Genomic DNA, 13,871 nt, shown 5'->3' on the forward strand with positions numbered 1-13,871 from the left:
AACGAAGCATTGTTGGGAAAGAGATCTCTGATAGAAAGTAGAAGTTTGGGTTCTAGAATAATGTCGTGCAACATGTACCATGTTAATATTATTGTAATATGTAACATACTAATTTTCTCAGCAATTGTATTTTTTTTAACTGTAAATTGTAAATGTGTGTAATATGTACCATGCAAATATACCCCATGTCTCAGTAATTGTGTGTAATATGTACCATGTCAATATTCACAGTACTATTTAATGTGTATAATATGTACCATTCTAATTAATTAGCATGCCCTATTTAATGTGTGTAATATGTACTATGCAAACTGTAAATAATAATTAATGCGTAAAGCCAACCTATGTGCTAACCTAAGAACCCAACTATACATACTTATAGTAAGAATTGAATCAAACAGGTGTAAAGTACCTTAAACATAAATATTAAGTACCCTAAACAAAAGTATTAATCAATCTGTCAGTAAATGTAAACTGCACTATGTGTATGATATGTACCATGCAAGTATTAATTAATATTATTAATTAATAATTAAATTCTTAGAAATGTAATTTGTATTATGTAATGCGTGAACTATGTACAATGCAAGTCTTCTCAGTAAATATAAGCTGTACTATGTAATGTATATAATATGCACCATGCAAACCTGTAAACAATAATGAATGCGTAGTGTTAAACTATGTGTTAACCTAAATACCTAAGATGTAAAGTACCTTTAACATAAGTATTAATCAATCTCTCTGTGTGTAATATGTACCATGCAAGTCTGTAAATAATAATGAATGCATAGAGTTAACCTAAGTATCTAATCATGTATAATTAACGTAAATATTGAACCTTACGGATGCAAAGAACCTTAAACATAAGTCATATTCAATTTCCCAGTAAATGTAATGTGTAATATGAAATGTGTGAAATATGTACCATGCAATATGAATGTAAATGCACCATGCAAGTATGAATAAGCAAGTCCAAACATGGTACGGCATGTGTAATAGGCGTGCAAGTCAGAGTATGGCAATATGTACCATGCAAGTCTGAATGGGTAGCGATAACCTAAGTACCTAATTATGTCATTCTAGATAAGGGCGGGCGTGGTGCTCATACCAATTAACCGTAACGGTAGAGGGATGGTGCCCACGTCCTCCGTCACTCACTCTAGAATAATGTCAATGTATTTTCTGGTATTCAGTCTTCCATCGATGACATGAAGGCGACCAATACCATCCGCTGACATGCATGACCAAATCATAACACTAACTGGGTTCTTCTCAGTTGCTTGAATGCAGTCATGATGTAGCTCTTCTCCTATTCTACGTCTTACATATTTTCGCCCATCACTACCGAATAACGATATCTTAGTTTCATCACTCCATATAACTTGTGACCACTGATCATCTGTCCAATTAATGTGTTCCTTTAACCACTGTAGTCTTTCTTTTCGTTGCTGAAAATTAAGATAAGGCTATTTTCGTGGAATTCTACCTCTCAGTCCAAGATCTGTTAATCTTCTCCTGATTGTTCTTAAACTGACAGAAACACCAGCATCATTCATATCACTTCTGATGACCGCTGATGACATTTTTCTATCTTGGAGACATAGTCTTTTATTCTTCTGTCATCAATAGATGTGTTGCACCTTTTTCGGCCTTTTCCTTCTTTGTGTTTTATTGAATTTGTCTCCTGATATCGTAAACAAAACTTTCGGACTCCAGATGTAGTCACTGAATCACCCACTTGTCTTGCAATTTCAGCATAGGAAAGAGCACTTTCTATTAATTATTCTACAATAATATTACATCTCTTTCTAGGTGTCCAATCTACTCTTTTATTTGATGTCATTGCTTCTAGACTAAATATTTTTACAAAAATTCCTACTTGTAATTGCAATGTATAAGAAACAGGTCCTCCTTCTACAGAACAAAGCAAAATAATGAATTGTTTCAAGTGTAAACATGATGTCAGCTTCTACTGGTAGTTACTAACATTTGATTGGTTCTCAGAACAAGAACAGTGATTGGCAGGAAAGCTAGACATTACAAATCACTTCATAACTGTGTTTTTTATTTATATTAAAGTACATATAACTTTTTTTGTATTGCAAATAATTGAATTTTGTGTTTTGTATTGAATTCTGTAATAAATTCTTTTTAAAATGATATATACAAGTTTGCATTTTGCGAAACGTTACATTTTCTATAAGCATACAAAGTTCAAAAACATAAAAATTTTCAAAAGTGTCCACAATTTTGACCCCCACTGTACGTTACGCATGGGGAAAATCACAAAAACGCCCATAAATCCAGCCCGTCCGGCAGGATTCGAATTCCGAACCGCAAAGTGTTCAGCGATTATACTGCTCGGCCACTAGTGGGCCATTATGAGCAATGTGGAGTGTGTCCATGCTTGTACTGATGTTAAAAGTGTTTTCCAGGTGGGCTGTCATATGTGTAGTTAGCAAGCACGCAAGAAATTAAATATATTTCTTCTCCGGTCTTGTAGTGGTTCAGTATATGCAACTAACAACAGGCAGACTCAAGTTCACTTTCCCTGAGAGTATAGTTGATGTTTTAAACTTTTCTACTTTAAAAAAGTTAAAGATTGTACAATAACTCCATAAATATTTCCCTCACTCTTTAGATGGAAAAGAATGCAAGGAATCAGTACATATTAGTATTTTCAATGCGCTGTTGTGGTGTAATAGCAAGTATATACAACTAGCAACTGTAAAAATTTTTCTCAGTGAAGGCAATGGGGATTTTTCAAGATAGCTTCTTGCAAAATGCCTAATAATTTTATACACAGTAAAGCCTAAGTTTATGAAAGACATCGTCAATAAATCTTTCAGAGGAAAGAGAGAAGGGAAGTTGTTAATTTGATACTCGATATTACGCAGTATTCAGAAAAAAGAAAATGCCGTACAATATGAAACCTCTGAATCAGAATACTTGAAAATACTCACTGATTCATTACAGGCTTCCAAAAATAAAACATCTGACTAGGAAGTCAATTTTATCTTTATGTAAGCTTAGGCGATCAGCACTAGACGCTATTTTGCGGGAATACCAGTGCTACTGATAAACAAAGAAAGGATGTATTGTTAATTTTTTTTTGTTTGTTCGATTGCTGACTTCTACTTAAGGGCTTTATCATTATAATATATTGTTTCATTAAATATTAATTAAAGGTATATTATTTGATACTAGGTAAATTATTTAAAAGTTAAATATAAACATATAGTAGAATATATTATAGTATTTATCTCTCTCTGACCACCTCTGAATGATTTGAAAGAGTAATCAAATAACGGCATTAAACGTAGCCGACAATCATATCTTTTAAGGCAGGGATGGGCAAACTTCTCCTATCGCGAGCCAAAAATCGAAAAACAAAGTCTGGGGTTTGCAAGATAAATTTTTCTTAAAATTTTAAAAACAATATACAGATATTACAATTTAAATATGTTAATGAGATGAATGAAAATGCGATTTCATTTTTAAAAGTTCCTTATATTGAAGTTCGGAGTGAGATGTACTGATTCTAAGGAACGAGACTAAATACTCATCTGTCAGTGTATTCTGAAATCATTCTTTCTAATGTTCATAGTTGAAAACACTTGTCCACATATATAAGATGAAGCAAACATAGCTCTGATTTTCTGGACGTGAGATATTAAATTTGGGAAACTTACTTTTGATAATGATTTGTAAAAGTCCAACTTTTGCATATTTAGAAACAACTGCTTGAGATGATTGTTAGATTGCAACTCTATTAATTGAAGCTGTAAATCTGAACTCACTGCTTCACAATTTACGTTGAAAGGCATGGTAAAATTACTCCAATTCTGCTTGAATGCCACTAAAATCAAAATGTCGTTCTTATCTCATTTCCCAAGCAGCTTATCTAGCTTCCCAGCAAATAGATTAAGTTTTAGTTTAAAAGCTTTGGTATGGGCCCAGATATCGTCGATAAATTGATTTTTCCCTTGACATTCAAGTTACTCATATGACAAAGAAGATCTGTGAAAAATGTAAAGTGCAAAAGCTATTCTGCATCTTCTAACATTTCGCACTCCGCAGAACACTATTTCCCATGGAAGAACGACACAGTGTCGTCTTTCAGCTGCCAAACTCTCTCAAAAACACATCCTCCACTAAACCACCTTAATTTCGTGTAATACAGTACATCAGAGTATTCAAATTGCACGGACTGAAGAAAATCTCGAAATTGCCTGTGAGTAAGCCTACGAGATGGGATAGTATTTACAAGCTTCACGATTGCATCAAGCACGGGTATCATAATCAATGCAGATTTACACAGAGCATCTTGATGTATAACATAATGTAGAAAAACAACATTGTTCCCGGGATAGTTTTGATTAAAGAGTTCAAGAAATCGAGATTTTTTTCCTGCTATATTTGGTGCTCCATCGGTCGTAATATTACATATATTTGTTACAGACACTTTAGAAGTTGTAAGCCCTTCTTGAAATTCACGAAAAATATCCCATCCCGTTGTAGTTCCCTATAAAGAACGCTTGCAAGCCAGTCCCTCGGTAATTTCAAAGTTCTCATCAATCTCTTATAAATACTAATACTAACTGAGCAGTATCATTTATATCAGTGCTTTCATCCATAGCTATTGAGCAAAATGTAAACTGGCCATCTTTGACTCTAATTGTGATGTCATATTTTCATCGATGTCTTCGATTCTAGAAGTCACCGTGTTTCGAGATAAGCTTACAGTCTCAAAATTATTTTTCTTCTCTAGAAATAAAACATCACAAACTTGGATTGTTTAACGAACTTCCCAACATTGAGAGCTTTACTATTTTACTATTTGTGCGCTACAATGTGATTTGCACGTGTAGCTGCTACTTGGATACTCTTTACCTTCTTGAAAACTTTTTGTCTGTCTGAAGATTTTTTTCATTTTTTTTTCATATTCGGACATTGCTTCATAATTGGAATTTTTATGCTTAGATGTTAAATGATGGGAAATGTTACATTCTTTAAAGACTGCTACAGCTCATTGCAGATCAGACACACTGGTTTATCTTTTAACAACTGTAAAAAATATATTTCCAGGTCCGTTCCTCATTAAAAGCACGGCACTCTGAATCAACTCTACGTTTTTTATTAGCCATTTTTCCAATGTTTTTTATTAGCAATTTTTTTGGGTTGAAATATTTTACAAATAACCCAAAAAAGCACTAGCTATGCTATATTTTTAATAATTTCACTATTCACAATGATGCTGTATGCCCGCAATCTTTCCATACGTAATCAATAATATTAGAACTCGGGCCAAAAGAAAAAGCCCCTGGCTGGAGCTTAAAAATATGCGCAGTCTGCCACATGTGAGGTCTAATTCACCTATAGGAGATTCCCATGTGTCTGCTTCCCGAGAAAGAGATAACGCTTATTGGCGCCATCTACAAATTTAACTAATAAAGAACTTCCACTTTTAGCACTTTACCGATTGAAAGCTGTCTATGCTTTCTATTTCCGTCGATTTATGCTTTGTAGAACAAAAATAGAGAAAGTAAAAAGATCATTAGTCCTTTGGGAAAAAAAGGAAGGAAAAAAATAATATTTAAACAAAGTAGAAAAGTAGATGGATATATAATATATAAATATATATTTCTTTTAATTTGCCTCGGACCTGCAAATTAAAGTTCTATCCGCGAACCGAATAGAATCTTACGGCAGGCCGGAGTTGGCACGCGGACCGTAGTTTGCTCATCTCTGCTTTAAGGCAACCAGCTATATAAAAGCCTAGGAATCATGGATATTTTTCTTAGGAAGTTTCATTACATGCATCATGCAAGAAATTTATAAGGTCACTTAAGTCTTCTTTGTTCAGATATTCATGCGCATTCACCTAAATTCCCTTTGCGTTAGATATTCATGCGCCGCTTCAGTCCAGATAGCAACTGGAAGATACGTGATTTAATTTCCAGTGAGAATATAATTGATTTTCCCCACAATGCCACACGGAAAAAACCACATAGTCTCTAATGGTATATTTCATAAAAGTACCTTTATGCACAGCAATTGAAAATTTCGCAAAATGTCATCGAATTCTGTGGTCTAAAAGTATATTTCAAATCAGGTTATTTATCGATTTTATTTTGCAATTTACCATTATTTCATTTTAATACTTACCATTAATACCTCATTGTATTAATAGTTCGGTTGAAGGAAATTAAACTTAAGACAAAATCTCCGACATTCTTTAAAATTCAAATAACCGAATGGCAAATAATAATTACACTAATTTGAAAAAAAGCACGTCGAAACTTCTGGTTACATTGATAAATTTTATCAAATCAGATTCTTACAAGAAGCTGATCCTTATAAATAAGAATTCATGGTGATGGTAGGTTATGAGGCTTTGTACGCATTCTAAATATTAAAACTGAAATGTTATTAGAGTGCTATCCTAGTTCTTAAAAATAATTATATGCTTTAGAGCTTACTCATTCATGTTATTAATAATATTTTGATGGTGTTGCAGCATATACTAATGATATGAGCGCAAAAGTAGTGCGAATGCTGTTACCAACGTCTGAATGCTCAAAGATCATATAATTTTACTTAATTTTCCGGATTGGTTTGATACTACCATCATTAAACATTTTCTAAGGCATTAAACATTTTCTAACAATTTACGAAGGCCTTTTTTAAGTGGGAATAAGAATCGATTACTCGTATAAAGCAAGCTTGCTTACCATTTGCATATAAAACATTTACGAAAGTACATAGAATTAATAAGATGAAATGCATACACTGAGCCTTTTGAGTATATCGTAATCACTTTACACACTGTTCAAAAGACGCAGTAAAAGAACAAAACGTGGAGAAAGGAATAGTTAAAGAGATATGTATCAAAGCTGATATATTTTCATCTACATTTAAATTCCATAATATTTTAACTGACCCTGGATCAATGAAATTTAGTGAAACCCAGCCTTAATAATATTTTTTAAAGTTTAGCCATTTTTGCATTCTTATATGAGCAAAATTAATTCAATACTCTATTTGCATTCTATTTTTCATAATTTTGGCCCGATCACAGTATTTGAGCATCTTATAAGTTATTTCTCCCACCTTATTGACGAGCTTTCGTGGTGTAGTGGTCAGCATGCTTAGCGCGTATGAAAGGTCCGCGGTTCGATTCCCGGCTAAGGCGTTGTTAATTTTTCATCTTGCCTGCTTCCAAAAATACCTAATGTCTCAAATCTGAATGGACGTAATTTAAAATCTTAGTTCATGAAAATAAAACATAAAAAATAAGAATTTTATGAATTATTATATAAGTATTTGATGCGTAGCAGTGACATTATGAATGAAAATAGTCTTATACTGAAACTCACCGCGCAGTCATCACAATATCTTCCAAAATACTCTTGTTCGCTAGTGTCGCATTTACAGATGCCGCATTCGCAAGTGCCATGTCCACTGCACATCTCCTAGAGAATAAATGAATCTATTAGTGTTTTAACTTATCACTATTTTCAAAACTCGAAAGTTTACAAAAATCTCTAATATCGTTTAAGATAAATGCAGAAAAACTACAATACCATCCAGAAATAAACAATTTTAAATTTTAAAAAATGCAAAGCTATACAACAGTGCAACAAACGGAAGATAAAGTTGGTTGTTGTTACTTCCATTAAGAATATAATATTTTTATTTTCTTTCTGTTTTCTATATTTGCCTCTTCACAAAAAGGTTAAATTTAAAAAGAATTTTTTAGTGATATAAAATATTATATTAACATCTTCTCCATGTCCGCTGCTGACAGGGTAGTTCTGAGAAAAATATTGACAAGAGATGTTTTAGATATTTATGTCATTTAAATGTTTTACATGATTACGTGATATGTTTTAGACGTTTATGTCAAACAGATGTTTTAAAATCAGGGAAAATGCAACTTATCCCTGCCATGATTTAAAAGAATATTCATTCCAAGCGACTATGAAATTCTGCCTTCATCAAGGAAGAAAATAATTTGAGATATTTTGCCAAAATTCACTTAATTATAAATTTAGAATATATAGATAAATAAAAAAAATAAAACATAATTAATGTGAAAATATATATTAAGAAAATCAAAAGTAGAAAAAAAAGAAAGTAAGAAAAGTATAAAATAAGACTTTTAAACTATTTTGAAAAGATATAAATAAAATGAATCGTACAAATTTCAATTTGTAAAGACTTCGAAAAAACGTTCTTATTTCACCAACTGAAAAACTTTGGATAATTTTAGCAGATGAAAATATAAATGAATGACTAAAAATCCAACAAAAATTAGTGATGAGAGATGCATTATTTTGATAAAAATTATTAAAAATTAACTCTTCAGCGATTTTGCAAGTGAAACTGCTTTCGGAAATTTATAAACCATAATATATTAAATATTTACTGTTACAGAAAAAAGGTGTTCAAAAAAAAGGTGGGGAACAGTTCTCCCGTTCTACTGGGCCGATTGACGATATTCAACTTGCGTTTTTCATGTCTCGAAAGCGCGACTTAGGATATGTATTAGATTTATATATATCATTATTCTAATATAGGTATTCTCACACAATATCACAATTTTTCTGAAATGACATGCCGATTTTTTCCATATTTCGATTCTAAGATTCAAATTATGTCAAAATGCCAAATTTTGTAAAAATCGCACGAGTTGTAAGGATCCTAAGTTTTACTAACGTTTATTTTATTTTAAATCTTTACTATCACTTCTTATTTTCTACTTTCGGCCAGAATTAAAAGCTTTTAACTTATTTATGCAAATTTGTCTTGCTAACGCCAAGTACTCAAGTTGTGGCTTTTTGCCAAGCAAGAGAGAGGAATGAGTTATTAGAAGCAGGCCGCTTGCCATAGTAGTTTTACTCGTTTGCTGGTTGCCTTCAAGGCCAGAGGTTTAATCCTCTTGATAATTTTAAACGTATCGTAGTTTTAGCAGCTCTCTGTACTACGTACGGCTTTTTGTTAATTAACGGCCAATCTTAAAGTAGGCACTTGTATATTAATCCAAAGTTAGTTTAGTTAGAGTTTTATTTAATAATTTTATATTCTTACGTTCAGACCACAAGTGGTTGGTCTCTGTATTCCGAAGTCCGGAAATCTCTGTGAAGATAGAAAAATAAAGGGTTTCGTATACCCTTCCTGTGTGTATTGTCTACTTCACAATTTATTGAACATAGCTTTAGTAAGCTCCCTGTTTCGAGTCAGGACAGTTCATGTTTCCAAGGCAAGTAAAGAGGAATACCAGTCCTGATAGAGTAGTTTTTAAAAAATTAGCTCTCAACATTTTAGCTCCTCAGTGCTAATTAAAATTTGATATATATTTATTAATATCTATTTTTTTATTAAACTGATTTGATTCTTCCTTTCATATTTCGTAATTTAGGTTCATTCCAAATAAAATTTGCCCATTTTTAGGATTTATTTTAAAAATAAATTTTATAACTTTTTTGAAAAACGTTTTGAATTATAAATTTTAAACTTTTTGCTATCATCTTAAAATAGATGCATTTTTAAGCATACCTGCAAAAAATTATAGAGTTTTTTTTATTCAAAATTCCCGAAGATATACGTGAATTTACATTTTGTCGCGTTTTGAAAATCGGCATATTTATTATAAGTGATAATAACGCCAAATATGGTTTACGCACTTTGTTAAAATTATTTGAAATTATAAACGATGACTTTTTTTCCGCACGTGGACAATGAAAAACAGGAAAGGAAAATAGGTTGCTATAAATTAAGAAGTTAGCCAAGTAAATTATTCTTGGCGCAAATTGGAAAAAAAATGCTCCAAGATAAAATTTTTAAATTTCTCCATCAATTTCTCACCAAAAATTACAAAATTTAATATCTAGATATAATTTCAGTCGTAGAATCGAAATATGGAAAAAAACTGGTATGTTACTTCAGAAAAAGTCCGATTTTGCGTCAAAATACCTATGTTAGAGCAAAGCTATATATAAATCTAATATACATCCTAAGTCGCGCTTTCGAGACATGAAGAACGCAATTTGAATTTTGCCAATCGGCCTAGTAGAACGGAAAATGTAGAACCATCCCTTTTGTTTTTCGTCGTGTACCTATATGAATACAATTTCATTCTAAAGAAGATTACTATCAAAAAAAGTTTATATTTACTCCATTTGGAGGCATGCATGCAGCTGTACTGTCTCTGCATCCACAGTTTTCACCGGTCCAACCGCTAAGGCACTTGCAGAGGCCACAGTCACAAACTCCGTGATCTTTTCCTTAAATTAGAATCGGTGCATGTTATACACTCATCTGAAAAGAGTATTTTGCTAAACAGAAGTTTATCATTCAAAGTATCATGAGATATACATAAGTTTGATTTTTATTTAGTGGTTATAGATTTTAAAAAATAGAGGGTGTCCCGTACAGAAGTTGCTTACAAATGTTTAGAAGGATTTGAGGGCAGTTTAATTAATATTAAATTATTTATAAATGTATTTATTTGAAAATTATGAAATTAACAATTTTAAAATGTTCAATCTGATAGCCTGTTTTCTGAAATAGAAGTAATAATATCCGTAATATAAAGCCTTTTTCGTAAAATTTCCAATGTACAGATTTCCATCCCTCTTCCACTACATTCCAGAGCCCATCAATCGGAGTAGGTTTACACTTAGAAAAAGCTCTTTTCAAGGGAAAACGCACTACAATTCGCAGGGAAAACGTCAGGGGACCTCGCAGGATTATGTTGAAAAAGTACACATTTTTGCTCGCGTTCGTAAGAGATTAAATACTCACAGGTCCGATGATAGGTTGACAAAATTTATTTTATCAAAAGAAACACTTCAGAAATTTGTATCTTTCTACAGAAATACCCGTACAAGTGTTCACACTATCGCTGAATACAATCAGTAGTTACATTTCGAACTGTTAAGAATATTAAACACAAAGCAATGCAGAGCGCTTCTAAAGACAGAGCTAACGCGGAGATATCTCAGTAGTCCGCTCTCACGCTGAACTAACAATTCGCAGCTACACCTGGGAGCAGGTGACGTGGAACGCTGTTTAAGACACCCAGGTGCCTGGGCCCAGTGCCCTACGCCAAATAGAACAATTACAAATTTAGAAATAATATACTTTATAGTAATTTAAGAATTAAGATAACAAATTTACATTATTGAATTTTTTTAATATATTATAAATGTTAATTAATTAGTTGGAGGAGATTGTTCAGAAAGCTGATCGAGCTGAGAACAAAAAGTACTAAGTGCACAATGTAAGCGGTAGTAATGGTAAAGTTTAAACAATTTAAAAAGAATATGTACAATAATCTAACTGACAACTGAGGGCAGATGCTGTCTTCAGTCTTTTATAGTTATCGTTGGGCCGCCGAGATATTTCTAGTACTTTCTGCTTCTCGAAATTATTAGAAGGCATATGAGGGCTGAATAACGGTACAGAGAACTATACAGGGACCGGACCAAAATGACGCCAGATGGTCGCCAAATTTGGCGACGTTTGGCTATTCCTCGTCATATTTAGAGATAAAAATAGTCGCCAAACCGTTACCAGCTTGGCGATATCTTGCCAATTTAGTGAGATAGCCATTTACTCAATGTTAAATAGACTTGCCTCTTGTATTCTTACTTTTCCGGTAAGCTTAGTCTCTGTAGATTTTCCTGTTACAGTATACAGAAAAAAAAGAAATGTAATAATTTCAAATATACCTGCACTAAAATCATCTATCTATGAAGAAAATTCGTAACAATATTCTATACCTATATCAGACTTAATTTTTCAAGGAATGCAGTTGTACCATTCTAAGTAAGACTCGTTGCTTTGTCTTGATGAAGTTTCACTTTTCAGAGTCAGTGGCATAAAGAAATGGAATTTCTTGTGCAAATATCGGACGTAAAACTTTCTCTTGATAGCACGTTGAGTTGATTTTACGCTCCTCATATTTTTAGTTTCTCGTTGTAAGAGAAATTTTCAACAGTCATAAACCCCTTACTGAAACTTTCTTTGCATTGAAGTAAATAGGTCTGTATATTTTTTTTTTTAATCTTCGTTTTAGATATTAAATAGACTTTTTTTCTGTTGCAGCCATTTAGATAAATCTATGCTTCATCAGAGTCATAATATATTTTCGTTTACCTCCTGATGAATAGTTTCATTGAAGAGTTTTACAAATTATTCTACTATGGGTCTTTTTCGGATTCGGCAAGTTCTCTGGTTATCGTCGCATACCCTTGCATTATTTGGTAGTTTAACGCAATTATAAAATTAGTAAAGCTATAATCTTGAGCCTGATATAGCTTTGTATCAAAATCTCAATACATTTCAAGGGACAAAAGGTACATACCGCTCTTCGTCAAGAGCAAAGAAATCTGCAAGACCTCGAAATCAGTGGACGCGACGCTTGTACAATCTTTCCAGCTTTGCAGATCTCTTTGCTCCTGACTAAGAGAGACATGTACCTGTTTACCCTCAAACTCAGTTGAGGTCTTGACATGAACTTACGCCACACTCAAGGGTTTCGCGTTACTAATTTTATGTTTCACTTGGCGTGTTTCTCTTCTGCTTTCATTATTGCAATTATATTCAAAAAGTAGTTTTACATTATTTTCAGTATCTTTAATGTTTATATTTCTAAGTAATTTGTTATAATTATATAGAGAAAATAAGGATGAAAATCTATTTACAGCTTTTAAAGCACTTAATCCCCATAAATTCAATTTTTGGCATTAATAGTAAAGTTAAATAAAGTTTTAGGCTCATAATTGTATCCCCAGACTTGGTTGTTACATCATCACATGGTCTCCTAACTGGTTCAATGAGTTTTCACGCATGCACTTACCATTCCGAATGCCTCAAAACTCATTTCTCCTGAAATTAAATAAAAAGTAAGAAGAAAAATTTACATAATTTTTACATTACATGAGAAAAATTAAATTAAAAGCAGCATTTCTAATAAAGACAAACTGTTAACCTTCCATAAAAAAACATCAATCCTTGATTAAATTTTGAAAATCACAAAAAGAAATTTAAACTGCACTTTAAACTCTCGTATTCATGTTCAGTACACCAAAACTGATAAAAAGGGCACATTTTTATTCCATATAGTATTTTACTAGCATTGAAAACGATAGCGTTATTTAGGAAATAGCACAGCATTATTTTCAAATACTTTTCCCAAATTTCTGAATGATAATAGCTACCACAAAAAGTATTGAACTAATTTATTTGCTTTATATTTTAAAAGAATAACGGAAAAAACCTGAAGCACGCAGCAGAAATATATGAGTATCTAATAAAAAAATTCTCTAAATCGGAAATTTTCCTTTGTTAGAACTGTAAAATTTTATATGCTGCTTTTCGCATAAGAAAAAACAATTCTTTCAGAATAAATAATATAAAATCTGGAAATTTATTGCATTATTGGAAGTTCTCAATGTTGTTTCAGAGTTCTGATAATAAAGCTTTACCTTGCACGTATCTAAATTTTTTACGTTAACAAGAGACTTACCATTACAGAATTTCCCATCAAATTTGTCGCAACTGAAATTGTTGCATTCACAGTACTTGCCGTATATTTTTTCGTCAGGATTCTGTAAAGAGTTAGTCATATCCCATCATGATTAAAATAAAAGCTATTAAATACAAAGTTACTCATAATGTTCGTGAAAATGTTTAAAACTTCATAACAAATAAAATACCCAACCGGTACCTAATTTTGTTGAACTCGAGAAGAGGTAAATAAATTTAATTGCTTTTTCATATATTTTGCCAAATACTCAATATGTTCAACTTTGCAGGTGCAGCAGATATGTGTAGGTAAGTGGAAAGATTCATTGGGCATA

The 13,871-nt window shown here is 32.2% G+C and overlaps 1 protein-coding gene across 2 annotated transcripts in view; it reads right to left on the minus strand.

Moving 5' to 3' along the window:
• Window positions 1-13,871, minus strand: part of LOC118182036 (integrin beta-PS-like) — a 100,328-nt gene that overhangs the window by 17,686 nt on the left and 68,771 nt on the right. For both annotated transcript variants that reach the window (XM_085822598.1, XM_035351306.2), the window contains 3 exons: window positions 13,538-13,619; window positions 10,180-10,289; window positions 7,380-7,475 (listed from right to left, as the gene is read on the minus strand). In XM_085822598.1, the coding sequence (XP_085678724.1) occupies window positions 7,380-7,475; window positions 10,180-10,289; window positions 13,538-13,619 (288 nt within the window). The remainder of the gene's footprint in view (window positions 1-7,379; window positions 7,476-10,179; window positions 10,290-13,537; window positions 13,620-13,871) is intronic.

Source organism: Stegodyphus dumicola, chromosome 8, assembly GCF_044657685.1.
Source record: "Stegodyphus dumicola isolate Sdum_Otavi_A_Nest chromosome 8, ASM4465768v1".
Lineage (NCBI taxonomy): Eukaryota > Metazoa > Arthropoda > Arachnida > Araneae > Eresidae > Stegodyphus > Stegodyphus dumicola.